We start from the raw sequence: 21882 nt of genomic DNA, 5'->3' as shown, positions 1-21882 counted from the left end.
GCATCGACTATGGAGAATTGTGACCTGGCTCATCTAGACTCTACTGTTAGACGGTAACTTCTTCTGTTATCCACCATCCTTTCGGCAACAAAGGCTATCTTGACTATCAATGTCTCACACTAAATCACACGACGAGGCCTTTATTCATGGATCGGTACTTTTGATTCAGGATAAGATCTTGGCTACCTTGGACCTCATTTCACATCGGACAGGGCCAAAAGATGCAGGGGCGTTCTTCAACATTGCCATTGTCACTATCATTTCAAAACCTGTTTGTACCATCTCCCCTTGTCATCTCAGGGTCTCTTTGCAGACAACATTCAGGCCGTTGTGCAGGATGTTCAGTGGGATACCCATCTTCAGGTGTCTGTCAGTCTCCTGCGTCTGCATCAATAGCACCCTAGAGGTCCCTCCGCATTTCCGTATGACATCAGTTGCTCTTCATCCCGGTGATTTAATGGCCAGTCTCATGACCTTCATTATCTCATCCATCAGGAGCACCACTATTTCCTTTGTTTCGTTTTCCAAGGCCGCCACTATCAATGAAAGATGCTCCCATTGGGAATTTTTTGGCCTCACCAAGCCAATCATGAAGTTCCTTCACATCTTGGGGATTGTGTTCGAGTCCTACAAAGATGATTGCATTCAGGCTCCTACAACATCTTGTCGTCTCCATCAACACACACACACACACACACACACACACAATCACACACACACACACAATCACACACACACACACAATCACACACACACACAATCACACACACACACAATCACACACACAATCACACACACAATCACACACACACAATCACACAATCACACACAATCACACACACACACAATCACACACACACACACAATCACACAATCACAATTACAATCACACACAATCACATCACCTCAAAACAAACGCCATAGGAACCTCCCACTCATTTTGTCCTATATGTAATAACTTCGTACTACCAGAGCGATAATTCACCTTAAAACCATAATGGTGTATCCCAATATTCAATCTCAAGTTCAGACACTCTCTTCCATGGAGACGATCTAATTGTGTGGATTGGTCTCAGGTGCAGATCGGATGTTTTTAGTCCAGACAAGCTGCGAGTAGCACTTTGCAAAACATGTGTAACAAGGATTTATCTGCACCCAGATTGTAGCAGTGATGGTTCCAGCTAATTACTTTGTTGTGTCTGATCAGCTGATTGGGAGAAGTGTTGGCTGTCGCTTGATCAAAATATTTTTCAAAAGATATTGATTTTCTGTAAAGGCTAGAAGCAAATACAAGTGTTGGAAAAGTACAATGGCTATGTGTGTTGGTCAATACCAGTAAGATGGGGGGCCAATTTGTCTGAGATGCTGGAATTAGCTGTACAGAATTGCATCTCTTGGCATCCCCAGGAACCTATGATTGTGGGTTCGAATCCAACATCACAGGTTTGTCTGCTCCAGGCATGATTATTTGCAGACCACTGTCATACAGCTGGAATATTGCAGAGTGTGGCATTAAACATCAAACACTAGACTTGTCTCCCTTCATCGCCAATCTTACTAGAGTTGTCTCCCTTCAGCTCCCCACCTTCAGCACCTGATCTCGCTGCTGACCCCTGTGTACTGGACGACAGCCATGGAGGTGGACGGAGCTTACAACGGATATACTCTAACAAAGGGTGTCTTCAACAGGAAGGTGCAGGTCGAGTTTGCAACAGGTCTGTAGTTACCTCCCCTAAATCTGTTACAAGCAAGAATGTGCCTGTTACTTGATGTTCTAGAGTTTATATTAAGCAAAAAGTTATTTAACATCTATTGATAGACAAATGCTCCATAAAGTGTGAGATATTATTTTGTTTTTTAGTGGAAAGACTATAACCAGCTTTGAATCACTTACCTTGTGAGAGTGATATGAAGTAATTAGTTGGCTATGTTGGGCTCTGAGATTCTGTCAGCGCCTCAGCCCCATTTACAAAACAAATATAGTATAATATCTGTGTCAGTGTGTGAAATATGTCAGTCAAAGTGTTGACCTTCACCTTAACTTGTAGGGGAGGTGTTGAGGATGACCCACTATGCAACTGGTGTGGATGACAAGGGGAAGCTCAAGTTTGACATCGTGGTCAGTGGACATGTGCCTGACCTGGGCCAGATCAGGAACGTTTACATCCATCCCTATACAGAACAGTATGTGCAGACCGGGCCAGGTGAGATCAGGGTGGATAGGGACGTTAACATGATACATCCACTTCTATACAAAACAGTATGTGCAGCCTAGGTCAGGGTGGATAGGGAGGTTAACATGGGTACATCCACCCCTATACAGAACAGTATGTGCAGCCCGGGCCAGGTGAAATCAGGGTTCAGACCGGGCCAGGTGAGATCAGGGTGGATAGGGATGTTAACATGATACATCCACTTCTATACAAAACAGTATGTGCAGCCCGGGCCAGGTGAAATCAGGGTTCAGACTGGGCCAGGTGAGATCAGGGTGGATAGGGAGGTTAACATGATACATCCACTTCTATACAGAACAGTATGTGCAGCCTGGGTCAGGGTGGATAGGGAGGTTAACATGGGTACATCCACCCCTATACAGAACAGTATGTGCAGCCCGGGCCAGGTGAAATCAGGGTTCAGACCGGGCCAGGTGAGATCAGGGTGGATAGGGATGTTAACATGATACATCCACTTCTATACAAAACAGTATGTGCAGCCCGGGCCAGGTGAAATCAGGGTTCAGACTGGGCCAGGTGAGATCAGGGTGGATAGGGATGTTAACATGATACATCCACTTCTATACAGAACAGTATGTGCAGCCTGGGTCAGGGTGGATAGGGAGGTTAACATGGGTACATCCACCCCTATACAGAACAGTATGTGCAGCCCGGGCCAGGTGAAATCAGGGTTCAGACTGGGCCAGGTGAGATCAGGGTGGATAGGGATGTTAACATGATACATCCACTTCTATACAAAACAGTATGTGCAGCCCGGGCCAGGTGAAATCAGGGTTCAGACTGGGCCAGGTGAGATCAGGGTGGATAGGGAGGTTAACATGATACATCCACTTCTATACAGAACAGTATGTGCAGCCTGGGTCAGGTGAGATCAGGGTGGATAGGGAGGTTAACATGATACATCCACTTCTATACAGAACAGTATGTGCAGCCTGGGTCAGGTGAAATCAGGGTTCAGACCAGGCCAGGTGAGATCAGGGTGGATAGGGAGGTTATATGGAGCAGAATGGGCAGGCAACTGTATAGTATGCCTTAGTATGAATTCTTACAATGATAAACACTACCCTTTTTCAGGTGAAATCTATGCCTTCTCCTCACGACTGTTCCGAGTTGATGGAAACAGGATGCCATATGCATGGAACCACACCATCACATATGACCCGGCACTGGGCAAGATGCCGTTCCTGGTGCAGCGACTTTATGCTGAGGGCATGGAGGTCAATGTTGAGCCCGGGGAGGAGGATGTGCGCTTCCAGCTGTATGCCAGCATTGCACCAGGTGAGCTAATGTTCCAGTTTCTTTTCAGCATTGCACCAGGTGAGGTAATGTTCCAGTTCCTTGTCACCATTGCACCAGGTGAGCTAATTTTCCAATTCCTTGTCACCATTGCACCAGGTGAGCTAATGTTCCAGTTCCTAGTCGGCATTGCACCAGGTGAGCTAATTTTTCTGCTCAGTGCCAGTGTGGCACCATGTGAGCTAATGTTCCAATTCCTTGTCAGCATTGCACCAGGTGAGCTAATTTTTCAGTTCCTTGTCAGCATTGCACCAGGTGAACTAATATTCCCATTCCTTGTCAGCATTGAACAGGTGAGCTAATGTTTCATCTGTGCAAGCATTGCAACAGGTGAGCTAATGTTCCCGTTCAGTGCCAGCGTCGCACCAGGAGAGCTAACATTCCAGCTCAGTGCCAGCATTGCACCAGGTGAGCTTATTTTTCAGTTCTGTGTCTGCACTGCACCAGGTGAGCTAATGTTCCTGCTCAGAGCCAGCCTCGCACCAGGTGAGCTAATGTTCCACTTCCTTGTCAGCGCTGTGCCAGGTGAGCTAATGTTCAAGCTCAGTGCAAGCATTGCATCAGGTCAGCTCTATACTTAATCTTAAAGATATATCTGCACAAATTTGTATAACCTTTTTTTTCAACTGATTAATCACTATTTTATGCATTTAGCCCACAGGAATAAACTTCATATGTATAAACCTAGAAAACACTCACTGTTTACTCACTTTTACTTCAGGTAACCCCAGTAATAGATGTCCCAGGGGGTTCTTCCACGATGAGGAGGGATCGTTCTGCCGAGGTAACAATCACATATAGAATCTGTCTCTTTCCAAAAACAAAATTGAAACACTGTCATACATTGTTATAATGTTTATCGTTTATTGAATATTGAATGTCTTCTCTAACTACATGTACATATAGAGGTTGCTGCTGTTTTCAGATGACAATGAGTGCTCACGCCTCAAGCCATGCAGTCACTTCTGTCACAACGCACCTGGTAGCTTCTCATGCTCCTGTCCTGTAGGATTCACATTGGAGTCCGACGGCCGGTCCTGTAGAGGTGAGGAATGGTACCGTATATCGCTGTGTATAAGGCGACCCCACGTATAAGACGACCCCCCTGTACACGCCTTAAAAATCAACCCAAAATCCTATACTCCGTGTATAAGGCGACCGGGAATGAAACACATCACAAGTCTGACTGATATAGAAGATTTAACGTGCGCTTTCTGAGTGTAGCGTATTTCGCACACGGACATCACAAGTTAGTTCGTTAGTTACTTTGGAGATTTAACGTGCGCTTTCCGACTGATGCGTATTTCGCACACATCAACAAGTGCGCACACAAACCTTATGTATGCAATAAAAATATGTTTATCTTGCGTTGTTTTTTTTCTACAATGATAGGTCGCGTGTGTAACTCCAGCACACGTCGCCATTTTGTGTTTACACGGTACGACACCAAATTGGTGCCCGTAAAATAAAATTCATTTATGAAGTAATAACATATAAGAGACAATGGTGAGTAATTTAATGGCCAATTAACTATGTTGTAACTAACTAGGCTTATGTTTGCTTCACATTCAGCGTGTTTATTCCACAATCACTTGTACACACCGTCTCCAACACTTGTTAATACAACTGTAAAAACAGCGGGAATTGATTTCAGCTTCACCGGTTATCACATGTTAGGTCACATGTGCAATATGCAAATGCTTACCGGTACTTCCGGCTCTCTGCTCACGGATGTTGATTGTTTTACCGTGTCAGGTGGTTTGACAATCTGCATCGAGGCGAGGGTCATTTCAACTTTATTTGCAGAAATTATTAAACTTTATTCAAGGAAAAGAGATACAAATCATGTTTATGTATGGAAATAGTTATTGGAACAGTTATTTAGGACGAAATGCGAAGTTTTATTGTCAAATGCTGGGCTGGCTATCGGACGCCGGTTGACATCGCCAGTGGAAAAAAATGTGAGATCTTCGACTCCGTGTATAAGACGACCCCCCTTCTTAGCCCCCTCATTTTAGGTACGAAAAACTCGCCTTATACACAGCGATATACGGTATATAAATGTCCTGTAGAGGTGGGGAGTGGTATAAATATCCTGTAGAGGTGAGGGGTGGTATAAATGTCCTGTAGAGGTAAAGGGTGGTATAATGTCCTGTAGAGGTGAGGGATGGTATAAGTGTCCTGTAGAAGTGAGGGGTGGTATAAGTGCCCTGTAGAGGTGAATGGTGGTATAAGTGTCCTGTAGAGGTGATGGATGGTATAAGTGTCCTGTAGAGGTGAGGGATGGTATAAGTGTCCTGTGGAGGTGAATGGTGGTATAAGTGTCCTGTGGAGGTGAGGGATGGTATAAGTGTCCTGTAGAGGTGAATGGTGGTATAAGTGTCCTGTAGAGGTGAGGGATGGTATAAGTGTCCTGTAGAGGTGATGGATGGTATAAGTGTCCTGTAGAGGTGAGGGATGGTAAAAGTGTCCTGTGGAGGTGAATGGTGGTATAAGTGTCCTGTGGAGGTGAGGGATGGTATAAGTGTCCTGTAGAGGTGAGCGGTGGTATAAGTGTCCTGTAGAGGTGAGGGATGGTATAAGTGTCCTGTAGAGGTGATGGATGGTATAAGTGTCCTGTAGAGGTGAGGGATGGTAAAAGTGTCCTGTGGAGGTGAATGGTGGTATAAGTGTCCTGTGGAGGTGAGGGATGGTATAAGTGTCCTGTAGAGGTGAATGGTGGTATAAGTGTCCTGTAGAGGTGAGGGATGGTATAAGTGTCCTGTAGAGGTGATGGATGGTATAAGTGTCCTGTAGAGGTGAGGGATGGTAAAAGTGTCCTGTGGAGGTGAATGGTGGTATAAGTGTCCTGTGGAGGTGAGGGATGGTATAAGTGTCCTGTAGAGGTGAGCGGTGGTATAAGTGTCCTGTAGAGGTGAGGGATGGTATAAGTGTCCTGTGGAGGTGAGGGATGGTATAAGTGTCCTGTGGAGGTGAATGGTGGTATAAGTGCCCTGTAGAGGTGAGCGGTGGTATAAGTGTCCTGTAGAGGTGAGGGATGGTATAAGTGTCCTGTAGAGGTGAGGGATGGTATAAGTGTCCTGTGGAGGTGAATGGTGGTATAAGTGTCCTGTGGAGGTGAGGGGTGGTATAAGTGTCCTGTAGAGGTGAGGGGTGGTATAAGTGTCCTGTAGAGGTGAGGGATGGTATAAGTGCTCTGTAGAGGTGAATGGTGGTATAAGTGTCCTGTAGAGGTGATGGATGGTATAAGTGTCCTGTAGAGGTGAGGGATGGTATAAGTGTCCTGTAGAGGTGAATGGTGGTATAAGTGTCATGTAGAGGTGAATGGTGGTATAAGTGTCCTGTGGAGGTGAATGGTGGTATAAGTGCCGTGTATAGGTGAGGGATGGTATAAGTGTCCTGTAGAGGTGATGGGTGGCATAAGTGCCCTGTAGAGGTGATGGGTGGTATGAATGTCTAGTAGAGGTGAGAATGTTTGATAAGAGTCCTGTTGATGGTGAGATTGTGCTAAAGATGCCTTGTATTGGGGAAGGAGTGGTATTACCTACATACTGTTCAAGGCTGTGTTTAAACAAACTCTCTCTCTCTCTCTCACTTATCTTAACCAGGAAATAATCTTCCCATTGTTCTGTAGACATCGACGAATGCCAGAAGAACATAGCTGGATGTCCCATAAACAAGGAGTGTGTGAACACCATCGGGTCATACCAATGTCTGGCCCAGTGCTCTGCTGGCTACAAGAGGGCTCTCAATGGGCTGGAGTGCGAAGGTTTGTAGTTCATTCCTCCTTGATGCTTCCCCCTGATGGGTTCCTGGGTAAGAATGAAAGTCCCAAGTAACCAATGTTTGTCCCCATGGGAATTCTGGCTAAGAATATAGGTCCCCAGCAACCTATGCTTGTCTTGACATGAGGATTCCGGGTCAGAAAATAGGTCCCCAGTGAACTGTGCATGTCTATCCATACTTGGTAAAAATGTAGGTCTTCGGCTCACTGACTTGGCTGATGCATGTCATCATATCCCACTTGTGTAGATCGATGCTGATGATGTCAATCCATGTATTATGTGATCTTGATTTGATTATTTACAAACCGTCACCATATAGCTCATATGGCACAAAAAAAAACTTCCTTCTTTTCTGTCTGTGTGTAGACATCGACGAGTGCAAGGCACAGCCAGACACATGTGAGCATGTCTGCGAGAACCTGGTGGGAAGCTTCCGGTGTTCGTGTACTCAAGGCTACAGACTCTCCCCTAACGGAAGATGTGTGGGTAAGTTGTGGCAGTTTGTCAGTTGATGAAGGAAAACATACAGGGCCCTTTGCCACCCAGAGGGGTTGGCACTATCTGTGTAACTGCAGTGTAAGTTTGGAATTAGGAACGTTCATTTACATTTCTGAACATCTGTTCTGTTAGTCCAGTTGCAGTCTTGTGAAAACCCGTACAAGTAGACCAGGTGGCCATGTTGGACATGACAATATTTCATGTAACAACATTTTTGTCATCAACTTGAGCTTTGTAATTGTGAATCCATCATGATGAATTCATTACAAATGTTATGGAACAGTGTGTACAGGATTTTACGTTACACTTCAGATGTAAGGTTTTGATTGAGGTCAAGGTATTACATTTTCAACCAAAACTCAGAGTGTTTAACCACTTTATGATCCATCTAAGTGCAAGAAATACCAGAAAGAAGGAGAAAACATTGGAATACCTCATTGCGAACAATACAGTAGTCGTGGTAAAGAACAAATAGGATAACAGCAGGTGAGAGAAAGACCATGTGCAGCATGTAGACAGCTGAAGTGATGACATGTGAGATTGAACACCCTTTTATCACCCGCCCCAGTGGCTCAGTGGGAAAACAGTGGGTTACAATACTAAATATGACATGTGAAGATGCAGGTTTAATTCACGTTCTGGAATGTTCATGTCGATATATTTTGGATGTTAACCAGTCGAAAATCAACATTAGATGCATATTAAAAGGCTGTTTATACAACCTGGGCCTTATAATTCTAATGTATAACTTCCAAGCAGGTCTTACAATTCTAATGTATAACCCCTCAGCAGGTCTCACTTGAAACTAGTACCTCTCTCAAGGTTATGATAAGATAGGAAGATACCTACAATACTGTAGCCGAAAAGTGGCAGAAGATTTATAAGAGTGCCCATGATCTAGGGGTGTACATGCTCATTTCTTCACACACTGTTGGTGCAACATGTCATTGTGACTTTGTGTATCAGATGTGGACGAGTGCAAGCGCCCCAACTCACCCTGCCCTCAGCAGTGCCTCAACACCAATGGCGGTTACAGATGTGCGTGCAGGACCGGCTACAAACTGGTTGGTGGACGACAGGGTGCCTGCAGAGGTGAGGCATCAAGGCAGCTTGTGTCACTTCTTCATTGTTTTGTAGGGGCGATGGGGTAGCCTAGTGGTTAAGGCGTGCGCTCGCCACGCCAAAGACCTGGGTTCGATTCCCGACATGGGTACAATTTGTGAAGCCCATTTCTGGTGTCCCCTGCCGTGATATTGCTGGAATATTGCTTAAAGCGGCGTAAAATCATACTCACTCACTCACTCACTCATTGTTTGGTATTTTTATGCTTGGTCCACTTGCACAAAGCAATCTTTGAGCTACGACGAACCTAACTCCCATACTTTAACATACTTACAATAGTCATAGTACTAAGATGCTTTATGAACGTGGGCTGTGGTATACTGCAATTTGAGAAGAGTCTCACTGTGTTGTTTTTCCCTCTATAGATATTAATGAGTGCATCGTGGGAAGTCACAACTGCCCACGAGACCAAGAGTGCGTCAACACCCGCGGAAGCTACGAATGTATCAACATTTGTGACCCAGGATTCCGGAGGATTCGAAGTGGCCAGTGTATAGGTAGGTGCACCAAGTACATGGTCACAATGTTGCAGCCCTTGGCTTCTGGTGGTCCAAAATCATCCTAATTATGATCCTTGGTCTGTCATCATATCCTGGCAGTTTCATCAAAGTGGTAAACATCTAAGACCTGCACTACTTTGGCCGTTACTCCTATATAAGGCTGAAATGTGAAACCATGGTAACGTAACTCAATGTGACAGTGAAGGGAGCATGGGTGACCCAGTCGTCTAAGTTGCTGCAAGTCGCTGTGCAGAGTTACGTCCCTTGGGCACGCCTGTAGCCTGTAGTCATTCATTTGAATCCCGGTTCTCCCCATAATGTTTATAGGTTTGTCAGCACCACACCCATGCTCTTCGATTTCACCAACTTGGTAAACTGAAGCACTGTTCAAAGTGGCGTAAACCTAACTCACTCACTCAATATGACAGTGTAATCATCGCGATTGTCTTACCAGTATTCAGTTTATGGAAAACACATATATTTTGGGTAGTCTCTTGGACTTTGAATTAATGAGTTCATAACCTGTATTTCATTTTGAAATGTTGATGAAAATTGATCTATACCCCATTTCACTCACTCACACACTGACTGGCTGCTGCAGACATTAACGAGTGTACTAGCCGTCGTCATCGATGCTACTACAACCAGAGGTGTATAAACACCGCCGGCAGCTACAAGTGCACGTGTCCTCAAGGCCTGGCATCCCGAGGACCAGGGCAGCCCTGTACAGGTAGGTGGTGCATTGTGGGTAGCTGTAGCCACTTCCTGTCCGCTGGTTGTTCCTCTCAGTGTGTCTTTCTCTTCAATGTTTATGCAACAGATAATGTCCACCTTGCATGACCTATGTCCCATATCCCAATCGTCATTCTATTAGTAGCTTCTCATGAGTGTATTTCAGTCTTCTTTTACAGGCTATGAAAAATATTCTCAAGCTGTAAGCGTCTTCAACAGGGAGAACAATTATTCATCATAAGCTGTGTCAGAATGTTAATGTTAGGCTAGTAAGTGTTTCAAAGGGCTCGTAGGGAAGAAACTTTGAGGTTACTAGTCATCCTCACCAGTTCCAACTCAAACAAATATTTCATTTGATGTTCATTACACTGTATTCTGTGATCAACCATTTAATATTTTTGTGTCACTGCTTAAATCATTTCCTTACCGACGATGCTTTTTTTTCAAGACATTATTGACCCATGAAGATACGGGTGGAAAAATTGGCCTTCTGCAAACACATGCTTACAGTAAGAGGTGGCTAATGGGATCGGGTGGTCAGACTCTCTGACTTTGTTGATCCATGTTATCGTATCCCAATTGCATAGATCGATGCTTATGATGTCAAATACTGGGTTGTCTGGTCCAGACTTGATTATTTACAGACCATGGTCATACATCTGTGGAATATTGCAGAGGGCGGCGTTAAACAACAAACAAACAAGATAATATTTTATTGTTTTAATAAGACAACTGACTCACTCGTGGTCGTTGGTATGGTCTGGTTTATTACAGTTGGGCACAGGTGGCCCAGTTGTCTAAGGCGCCGCGATATGCTGTGCAGAGTTGCTCCCTTGGGCATGCCAGATACCTATGATTGTGGGTTTGAATCCCGGTTCGCCCCGATTATGTTCCTTGGTTTGTCAGCACCAAACCCGTGCTCGTGGGTTTCAACGAAGAGGTAAACGTCTGAGACCTGCATCACTTTAGGCTATCCTCTCACATTAAGCTGACAAGCCGTGATATAACTGGAATACTGTTAAAAGCGGCGTTAAACCAAACTCACTCATTGGATTATTACAGGTCACCATGACAACAACAAGCAACTTTTTAAGAGGGAGGGCTGACACTGATACATTCTGATGTGTTTTCATTGAGTTTTAGATAGAAAATCAATACATCTATCTTCCTTTTTTACTCCCTCAGTCACTCAGTCAGTTTCTCCAATATTGGTTGGGAGTCGTCTCCAAATATTGGCAACCTCTGGCCAGTAATAATTTACATATAAACGAGAATGTTGTGTTGAGATATCATGCTGTGGATAATATCTTATGCTATCAACCGCTTGTTTATCAGGCCAGCAGAATAAGCTGCAATATTTCTGACTGTATCTTTACATTCACACTTCTTTCTCCTGTAGGTTATAAGAGACACTTTGTACTTCATAATACTTTGTAATGGAGGCTTGAGAGGCCAAGTCATCTAAGGTGCTGCAATTCACATCCATTAGTCAGACCATAAACCAAGGATCATGGGTTTAAATTCTATTTCACCCATACCTGTCACCAAACGGATGAACATCAAAGACCTGTATCACTGAGAGCTTTCCTACCACATCCAGCAAATTGAAATACAGTTCAAAGCTGTGTTGAAAGCCAAACTCACCCCTCTCATTATGCAACATTATTCTTTCATGTTGGTAAAAGCCATGTCTTCCTTCCAAATTTCAAAAGTCAGTGGGAGCTACTGCGATGGTTTTGTCAACTCAACTGAATTAAGCTCATAGATCTGTTGTACAAAACCACCTTACCACTACAACTGTCGTAAGTCTATGTTGTTGTAGCAGTTCCGATCACCTTATCGCTGAGATCGCTCAGTGCAGCAGCACCCAAGAAATTAGAGGTCATACTATGACGTGGACAAAGGTCATGGTGCTTAGACCTACATTTGTCAAATACACCTGCTCTATTTTAGAAATTTATTCACAATCGATGTGGTTTGTATTTCTAGATGAGGAACATGTATCCAGCGGGTGGTCGTACATCAGGACAATACGTCCTCACCTTCATGCCCAACTCTCATCAGCTGGTTTTATTAGTGGTCGTACATTACAATCTGTCCTGTTCGGGGAATACGGGAACATCACTTCCATGGATGCATACGCAATATACAGTTGTGGGAAAAGGGGGAAACACTGAATATAACAAAGGCAATGACTTCAAATAATTTGAGAAACAATCTATATTTGAAAGTCACTATATTTGTTAAAATTGTTTCACCAAATGACTGGCTTATTGTTTACACGTTTAGTATCTTCATATTTGAAGGGGGTGTGCATCAGCCCCCTGGATCTTTCATTGTCTAAGACAGTCTAGGTCCCGTCTGCTACGAAGACCTTGGTTCACCATGTTGGCAGGACTAAGGTTCTGTGTTTGAATTGAAGACATCTGTCTTTATTCTATCGGCGGAGGTTAGTATCTCCCTCCAGGTCGTTTGTTTGGCTGTAAGATAAGGCAGCCTCCATTTGGATTCTGAGGAAGACATCTGTCTTTATTCTATCGGCGGAGGTTAGTATCTCCCTCCAGGTCGTTTGTTTGGCTGTAAGATAAGGCAGCCTCCATTTGGATTCTGAGGAAGACATCTGTCTTTATTCTATCGGCGGAGGTTAGTATCTCCCTCCAGGTCGTTTGTTTGGCTGTAAGATAAGGCAGCCTCCATTTGGATTCTGAGGAAGACATCTGTCTTTATTCTATCGGCGGAGGTTAGTATCTCCCTCCAGGTCGTTTGTTAGGTTGTAAGATAAGGAAGCCTCCATTTGGATTCTGAGGAAGACATCTGTCTTTATTCTATCGCTGGAGGTTAGTATCTCCTTCAAGGTCCTTTGTTTGGTTGTAAGATAAGGAAGCCTCCATTTGGATTCTGAGGAAGACATCTGTCTTTATTCTATCGCTGGAGGTTAGCATCTCCTTCAAGGTCCTTTGGTTGTAAGATAAGGCAGCCTCCATTTGGATTCTGAGGAAGACATCTGTCTTTATTCTATCAGTGGAGGTTAGTATCTCCCTCCAGGTCGTTTGTTTGGTTGTAAGATAAGGAAGCCTCCATTTGGATTCTGAGGAAGACATCTGTCTTTATTCTATCGCTGGAGGTTAGCATCTCCTTCAAGGTCCTTTGGTTGTAAGATAAGGAAGCCTCCATTTGGATTCTGAGGAAGACATCTGTCTTTATTCTATCAGTGGAGGTTAGTATCTCCCTCCAGGTCGTTTGTTTGGTTGTAAGATAAGGAAGCCTCCATTTGGATTCTGAGGAAGACATCTGTCTTTATTCTATCGATGGAGGTTAGCATCTCCCTCCAGGTCGTTTGTTAGGTTGTAAGATAAGGAAGCCTCCATTTGGATTCTGAGGAAGACATCTGTCTTTATTCTATCGCTGGAGGTTAGTATCTCCCTCCAGGTCGTTTGTTTGGTTGTAAGATAAGGCAGCCTCCATTTGGATTCTGAGGAAGACATCTGTCTTTATTCTATAGGCAGAGGTTAGTATCTCCCTCCAGGTCGTTTGTTAGGTTGTAAGATAAGGAAGCCTCCATTTGGATTCTGAGGAAGACATCTGTCTTAATTCTATCGGCGGAGGTTAGTATCTCCCTCCAGGTCGTTTGTTAGGTTGTAAGATAAGGAAGCCTCCATTTGGATTCTGAGGAAGACATCTGTCTTTATTCTATCGCTGGAGGTTAGTATCTCCTTCAAGGTCCTTTGTTTGGTTGTAAGATAAGGCAGCCTCCATTTGGATTCTGAGGAAGACATCTGTCTTTATTCTATCGCTGGAGGTTAGTATCTCCTTTAAGGTCTTTCGTTTGGTTGTAAGATAAGGAAGCCTCCATTTGGATTCTGAGGAAGACATCTGTCTTTATTCTATCGGCGGAGGTTAGTATCTCCCTCCAGGTCCTTTGTTTGGTTGTAAGAAAAGGCAGCCTCCATTTGGATTCTGAGGAAGACATCTGTCTTTATTCTATCGGCGGAGGTTAGTATCTCCCTCCAGGTCGTTTGTTAGGTTGTAAGATAAGGCAGCCTCCATTTGGATTCTGAGGAAGACATCTGTCTTTATTCCATCGGCGGAGGTTAGTATCTCCCTCCAGGTCGTTTGTTAGGTTGTAAGATAAGGAAGCCTCCATTTGGATTCTGAGGAAGACATCTGTCTTTATTCTATCGGCGGAGGTTAGTATCTCCCTCCAGGTCGTTTGTTAGGTTGTAAGATAAGGAAGCCTCCATTTGGATTCTGATGAAGACATCTGTCTTTATTCTATCGGTGGAGGTTAGTATCTCCTTTAAGGTCCTTTGTTTGGTTGTAAGATAAGGCAGCCTCCATTTGGATTCTGAGGAAGACATCTGTCTTTATTCTATCGGTGGAGGTTAGTATCTCCTTTAAGGTCTTTCGTTTGGTTGTAAGATAAGGAAGCCTCCATTTGGATTCTGAGGAAGACATCTGTCTTTATTCTATCGCTGGAGGTTAGTATCTCCCTCCAGGTCCTTTGTTTGGTTGTAAGAAAAGGCAGCCTCCATTTGGATTCTGAGGAAGACATCTGTCTTTATTCTATCGGCGGAGGTTAGTATCTCCCTCCAGGTCGTTTGTTAGGTTGTAAGATAAGGCAGCCTCCATTTGGATTCTGAGGAAGACATCTGTCTTTATTCCATCGGCGGAGGTTAGTATCTCCCTCCAGGTCGTTTGTTAGGTTGTAAGATAAGGAAGCCTCCATTTGGATTCTGAGGAAGACATCTGTCTTTATTCTATAGGCGGAGGTTAGTATCTCCTTTAAGGTCTTTCGTTTGGTTGTAAGATAAGGAAGCCTCCATTTGGATTCTGAGGAAGACATCTGTCTTTATTCTATCGCTGGAGGTTAGTATCTCCCTCCAGGTCCTTTGTTTGGTTGTAAGAAAAGGCAGCCTCCATTTGGATTCTGAGGAAGACATCTGTCTTTATTCTATCGGCGGAGGTTAGTATCTCCCTCCAGGTCGTTTGTTAGGTTGTAAGATAAGGCAGCCTCCATTTGGATTCTGAGGAAGACATCTGTCTTTATTCCATCGGCGGAGGTTAGTATCTCCCTCCAGGTTGTTTGTTAGGTTGTAAGATAAGGAAGCCTCCATTTGGATTCTGAGGAAGACATCTGTCTTTATTCTATCGGCGGAGGTTAGTATCTCCCTCCAGGTCGTTTGTTAGGTTGTAAGATAAGGAAGCCTCCATTTGGATTCTGAGGAAGACATCTGTCTTTATTCTATCGGCGGAGGTTAGTATCTCCCTCCAGGTCGTTTGTTAGGTTGTAAGATAAGGCAGCCTCCATTTGGATTCTGAGGAAGACATCTGTCTTTATTCTATCGGCGGAGGTTAGTATCTCCCTCCAGGTCCTTTGGTTGGTTGTAAGAAAAGGCAGCCTCCATTTGGATTCTGAGGAAGACATCTGTCTTTATTCAATCGTTGGCGGTTAGTATCTCCTTTAAGGTCCTTCGTTTGGTTGTAAGATAAGGAAGCCTCCATTTGGATTCTGAGGAAGACATCTGTCTTTATTCTATCGGTGGAGGTTAGTATCTCCCTCCAGGTCCTTTGTTTGGTTGTAAGATAAGGCAGCCTCCATTTGGATTCTGAGGAAGACGTCTGAGATCAGTCTGAAACCATTTACAGTAGAACATGGATAAAGGAACTACTAGGGACCAGAGAAATCAGTTTGTTATATCCGTTATATGTTATATCCGTTATTTGCTATATCCGTTGTTCGTTATATACGTTTTCGCTCGGCAATGTCCACCATCTTGTTTAAAACAAAACGCAATACACGTAATTGCAGCATTGACTTGTATTAGCAGTGATCACTTCATAGCATTCAATTGATAACATTTCATAACATTCATTTAAGTTTAACAAGGTTGATCCGTGATTGTGTTGATTCACTGCTGATTGCCTACAGCCAATGTCAGTGACACATGACACTGACTGAGATTCCTTAGTTCTCTATACACGTCACTAATTAGTGGTAGATGGTGATCAGAGTTTGCTGTACCCGTTGTAGAGAGTTTGTTATATATGTAATTTTTTATAATATATTCGAGATAAATCAGGGATTTTTTATCAGTTTGTGGTATCCTTTGGTACGCTCTCTCCGTGTTCGTTATATCCGTGTTCTACTGTATGTAAGAGCCAAAGAAGAAGATGGAACATGACTGAACACTGTCACACTTTGGTGCTCAGAAATTTTCCTTCGTTGTTGCACTGGACCGCCTCCGTGGTTTAGTGGTAGAGCTTTTGCCCGGAGAGCGGAAGGTCTGGGGTTCAATCCCCGGCCGTGTCATACCTAAAAACGTTAAAAGCTGGTACTTGTTACCCTGTTTGGCGCTTGGCATTAAGGGGCTAAAACAAGGACTGGTCGGCTAGGAGTCAGTATACTGTGTCCGAGTGGGGTATTCATGTTAAACTACGGCTTGGTATCTCACTGGGCTAGCACTATAAATCGGCATCAGTCCGGACTAGCACACGCACACGCACATGCACACACACACACACACACACACACACACACACACACACGTCGCTATAAAGTGCAATAATCTTGGACACAACGTAAAACCCAATTTCACCTCACCTCGTTGTTGCACTGAGCATGATGTTTAGCTCAGGTCGACCAGTGAATGTTACAACGTATGGCAACTTCCCACACTAAACATGCCAGTGGCCTAGATCCTATTCACCTCAGCATCATGTGACATTGTTCTGGCAATTGACTAACAATGTCCCAATCTGCATTTATAGGGCCTTTGTGAATAGAACCCGTTTGTCAAACCTGGCAGCCCTATAACCTGATCCCGTTTTGTTAATGTTCATGGTATTTTTAACATAGTCGGCCTCACTTCTGAAAGTCAATGGATATGAACAATGGACACAACAGCAATCATGCTCTTTTCATTATACGGAAACTACAACTTGAAATTGAACGTTATGCAATTTTGTCAACCAAAGATAGAATTGCATTTTTTCTGCCTCTGTGTATGGTTTGTCTGGTCCAGATTCGGTTAATAACGGACCACAATGATGCAGCTCTAGTATTGAGGACTGTGATGTAAAACAACTTTCACCCACTCAGACACACAATTTTGAATCCCTTTAGTACAAAGTGGATATATACATCAGTTGATACTTTTGTTCAGTCCTCAATGTGTCCTCCTTCATTCATCATCATATGAAACCAGCTAACCAGAATGGTTTAAGTGGAAAAATGCTTATCGTATTCGACGTACTAAGCGCCCACAGCGATATTTGCTAATATATTGGCTCGTGAACAATCCCAATTAGCACCCTTTCCAATTGATCAATGTACACAATACTTATTTTTTCACTTATAATATGCACTCATGTGTTATATGCACCCTTAATTATGGGCAGTTAAATTCTGGTAAAATATATCTGTCGTACATAAACATTTCAGGCTGTCAGCATAAACCACGGAAACTCTGTGGGTTTTTTGACAAAGTAATATTCTAATAAGAGCCCCCTATTTCTAATTTTGAGAGCGCCCTGGGTGCTTGTTACGTTGAATAAGGTAAGTAGAATATCTCCTTGGTCTTGGAGTCATTTGAATCAATTAATAGTTATTCTTGACGGAACGCATTGTACAAACTCTCCGGAAACCAAAACATTAGAGACATAGTTCAGCAACCAGTCAGTGGCACTTTCAACCTTCAAAGTACATACCAAAGGCAGTTCTATTTAATATGTCTGTCCCAGGGATCTTCAATATGGCTACCACAACAATATGGTTTCAGCAACAAACCAAAGACTTGCTGGGTTTCACTGGGTTTCACTGGGTTTCACTGGTATAACTTTAGTTTATATGTTGTGCAGTTTTACAGATGATTGGATTTCCAGTTTGATGTTCATGTTGTTTATATCAGATCTTGATAAAAGTATTTCTTTTCCTTCAAAAACTGTTACTTTTTTTTCCTACACTGCTAATAGATTGACCAACACGGTGTGCCACATAGCTAGGCCGTATACAGCTTGTGTATCTTGATGTATTCATCCAAGACTGTTTGATTCCAGATATTAATGAGTGTGAACAAATCCCGCCTGTTTGCAACTTCAAATGCCGAAACTTGTGGGCCAGTTTTGAGTGCATCTGTCCGTTTGGGCAGGTCCGCTTGACTGACAAGAAGACCTGTGCTGGTTAGACCTTTTTTGTGTCAAACTGAAACATCCTTGAGGCATCTTTTACATTACTTGGTTTACAGATACAACTACAGATATATACTACTCAAAAGAAGTTAAAGATCATGCAGTTCTTTTATATTGCTATAGTTAATATGTCATGGTATGACAGATTAACTTTAGTAATATGGAAGAATTTGGTGATCATTAACTTCTTTTGAGTAGTATATTTAGAAATAGATTAAGATTTGAATTTCTGGAATTTCCGTAATGGAAAACAAATCAGGTCATCATCTAGGCCAGTGGGGAAAGTGTTTTCCTTATGACAAAAAATATCTTTATTTTCACAAGATTGATAATTAAGAAACACTTTTTCAAGTTTTAAGGTTTTTTTGTCCATTTACTTCAATTTGTAAGCCAAGTAATTAAGAGACATTTGTATATTGTAAATTTTGTTCAAATGAAAATATAAGCAATGTTAAGATTACTCTAAGTATTTCCTAATCAATTAACTGAATAAAAAAAGATGTAAATATAAGTGTACATATTTTCAAAAACAGTGTCATGTTTGATAATGCTTTATTAATATAATTCTCCTTCATAAATCTTATGGTAATTTGGGTTTAGCCACAAAAAGGGCCCCAGTAATTAGATTCACAATTAAGTGACTGTCACAACCAGGCCTCACTCTCTTTGTTAACGACCAGCTCCATCAATCCCTCGCTAAGCCTTGTTCGGACCTGATTTGATTGCAGGACTGGAGTTTGTAGAGCCTGCCAAAGTGTACTCCACTGACACTCAGGCTGACCAAGGCTACCCAGTGGCACCGGCTAGGTCTTGCAAATATGGTTTATGTGCATTGAAAAGACCCCGGCTTAGATGCCCCTCAGGAACCCAGTTTGATAGAACTCACCGGGATCGGTGTATTGGTAGGCATTGTGTGATCCCTGTGTCTGCTAGTGTCCAGTAACTCTGATATTGTCCTTGTGAATCATATATATCCTATATCTAAGTGTTCACTATATCCATGGTATAACTGGCTATATCGCATATACAACATACTGTCAGCATGGCTTCTCATATATCAGATGACTAAAACTGCCAAGTGCTGTATAACTCACAGAGGGCCAAATGTTGTCTTACACATATCTCACCCAGTGCCATATCTAATCCTACCTACATATTCAAATAAGGTTTGAGTCAATGTACTGTGTCGTGTACATGTTGTCTTCGCATATTGCATAACGGTTCCTACAGATAATGACTTACGATAATTGAAGGCAGAGTTGACTTGTGGGTTTCAAGTTCTTTATTTCTTTCATTGCAATGTTTCGGTACCGATGCTAGTACCTTTATCAAGCAGGTGATCAACGACTGGGAAGGACACAGTTATGTTGCAAAGAAACAAACAGATTGGATGAAGCCAAGGGACAAGCGTGTGTAACTTCGCTATAGAACCATTTCACAGTGAAAGAGTAAATCAGACATCCACAAACCAACCCTGTCTCAACTAAAACTACACTTTCTTAATGACTCTTAGAGATATGTTATTATTAGAGGTGCATGGTATAACTGTTATGGGGGGCACGGGTGGCCAAGTCGTCTAAGGTGCCACGATTCGCTGTGCAGAGTTGCATCCCTTGGGCACACCAGAAACCTATGATTGTGGGTTCGAATCTCGGTTCGCCCCAATTATGTTTCTAGGTTTGTCAGCACCATACCCGTGCTCGTTGGTTTCACCGAAGTGGTAAACGTCTGACACCTGCATCACTTCGGGCTTTCCTCCCACATTAAACTGACATGCCGCGATATAACTGGAATACTGTTAAAAGCGGTGTTAAACCCAACTCACTCACTCACTATAACTGTTATGCTGGTATATCACGATTTGAAATACCAATGAATAGGTATCTCAGTATGTTTGGAAAATATTGTGGGTACAATGTGTGAAGCCCATTTCTGGTGTCCCCCCGCCGTGATGTTGCTGGAATATTGCTAGAAGCGGCGTAAAACCATACTCATTCACTCACACTGGAAAATATTGGTTTATTGCACATTTAAAACTCGTGTATATTTTCATCTTGTTGGCAAAGTTTACAAAAGTGAGAAATCAATGGCAGATGACTACGAAGTTGTCAACAAAATTGTGGGGTGGGGAGGGGAGGCGAGTGAAGTTGGATGTATGGGCTCTCTGTACACACATCCTGCTTGGAAATGTTTCAACAGATTTAGTATGAAAGTCAAGGAGAATGATTTTCGATCCAGTCATCAGGTTCTCTCAAGGATCTAAAAAACTGAGACTGTGTCTGTTGATTACAGGGGGTGGTCGGGTAGCGTAGTGGGTCAAGCGTTCGCTCGTCGTACTGCAGACCTGGGTTCGATTCCCAATATGGGTACAATGTGTGAAGGCCATTTCTGGTGTCCCCTGCCGTGATATTGCTGGAATATTGCTAAAAGCGGCGTAAAACCAGACTCACTCACTCACTGTTGATAACAGCTTCATACAAATGTATCAGACATGTGATGTGAGGTACAACTGTACTGATGAAGTGCTTGATATGTGTCACAGGGTCAGTCGGTTATATGGATGTCTTGTAGGGTCTGGCTTAATGACTGTCTCCACGGGCGAGTGGATAATGCATTTGGCCAGAGAAGGGAAGGTTGGTGGCTCTATTCCTGGTTGTGTCATACCAGAAGACGATACTTCTTGTTACCCTGCTGGCATTCACCATAAAGGGCATAAAACAAGGCCTGGTTGGTTTGAAGTCTGTGTACTGTCTGAGGGGGGCATCCATGTTAAAATGGCCCCCAAACAGCAGGAGGTTGCACCTGTACCCCAGTGTGGATGCTCCATTGTCTACTCCACAGTTTAAAGATTTCATTGTGTATCCTCTCATGGAATTGATGTGATGATAGATCCGACATCTTCTTAAAACTTGAGTTACTTGTTTCGGAAAATGTCAATTCTTTACATCTTCTCTCATCCTGAGCCAGGGGCACGGGTGGCCCAGTTGTCAAAGACGACACAATTCACTGTGCAGAGTTGGTTTGGATCCCAATTGGGGGCACGGATGGCCTAGTCGTCTAAGGCGCAGCGATTCGCTGTGCTGAGTTGCGTCCCTTGGGCATGCCAGAAACCTATGATTGTGAGTTCAAATCCCGGTTCGCTCCGATTTGTCAGCACCATACCTTTGCTCGTGGGTTTCACCAAAGTGGTAAATGTCTGAGACCTGCATCACTTCAGGCTTTCCTCCCACATTAAGCTGACACGCCGTGATATAACTGGAATAATGTTAAAAGCGGCGTTAAATCCAACTCACTCACTCGCTTGAATCCCAATTCATCCAAGTATGTTTCTAGGTCTTCAGCTCATGGGTTTCAGCAATGTGGTAAATGTCTAAGACCTGCATCACTTCAGGCTTTCCTTCCATGTCAAGCTTACACGCCATGATAAAAGTGGCATTAAACCCAACTCACTCACTCAGACACTCTAATCATGAACCAGTTATAACCTGTGCACCAAATCATATGGCAGCCATATTGAAAATCTCCTCC

The 21882-nt window shown here is 43.3% G+C and overlaps 1 protein-coding gene across 1 annotated transcript in view; it reads left to right on the top strand.

Moving 5' to 3' along the window:
• LOC139459568 (hemicentin-1-like) overlaps positions 1-21882 on the top strand; it is a 125387-nt gene that overhangs the window by 90676 nt on the left and 12829 nt on the right. The window contains exons 52-63 of the mRNA XM_071241121.1: positions 1578-1715; positions 2049-2204; positions 3309-3512; positions 4252-4314; positions 4456-4575; positions 7165-7299; positions 7682-7801; positions 8780-8905; positions 9301-9432; positions 10037-10165; positions 18223-18345; positions 19083-19256. Coding sequence (XP_071097222.1) covers positions 1578-1715; positions 2049-2204; positions 3309-3512; positions 4252-4314; positions 4456-4575; positions 7165-7299; positions 7682-7801; positions 8780-8905; positions 9301-9432; positions 10037-10165; positions 18223-18345; positions 19083-19256 — 1620 coding nt within the window. The remainder of the gene's footprint in view (positions 1-1577; positions 1716-2048; positions 2205-3308; positions 3513-4251; positions 4315-4455; positions 4576-7164; positions 7300-7681; positions 7802-8779; positions 8906-9300; positions 9433-10036; positions 10166-18222; positions 18346-19082; positions 19257-21882) is intronic.

The sequence above is a fragment of the Haliotis cracherodii genome, unplaced genomic scaffold (assembly GCF_022045235.1).
Source record: "Haliotis cracherodii isolate W230 unplaced genomic scaffold, xgHalCrac1.p SCAF_13, whole genome shotgun sequence".
NCBI lineage: Eukaryota > Metazoa > Mollusca > Gastropoda > Lepetellida > Haliotidae > Haliotis > Haliotis cracherodii.
The sequence above is the reverse complement of the archived record's forward strand: the minus strand, read 5'-3'. Positions and strand labels throughout refer to the sequence as shown.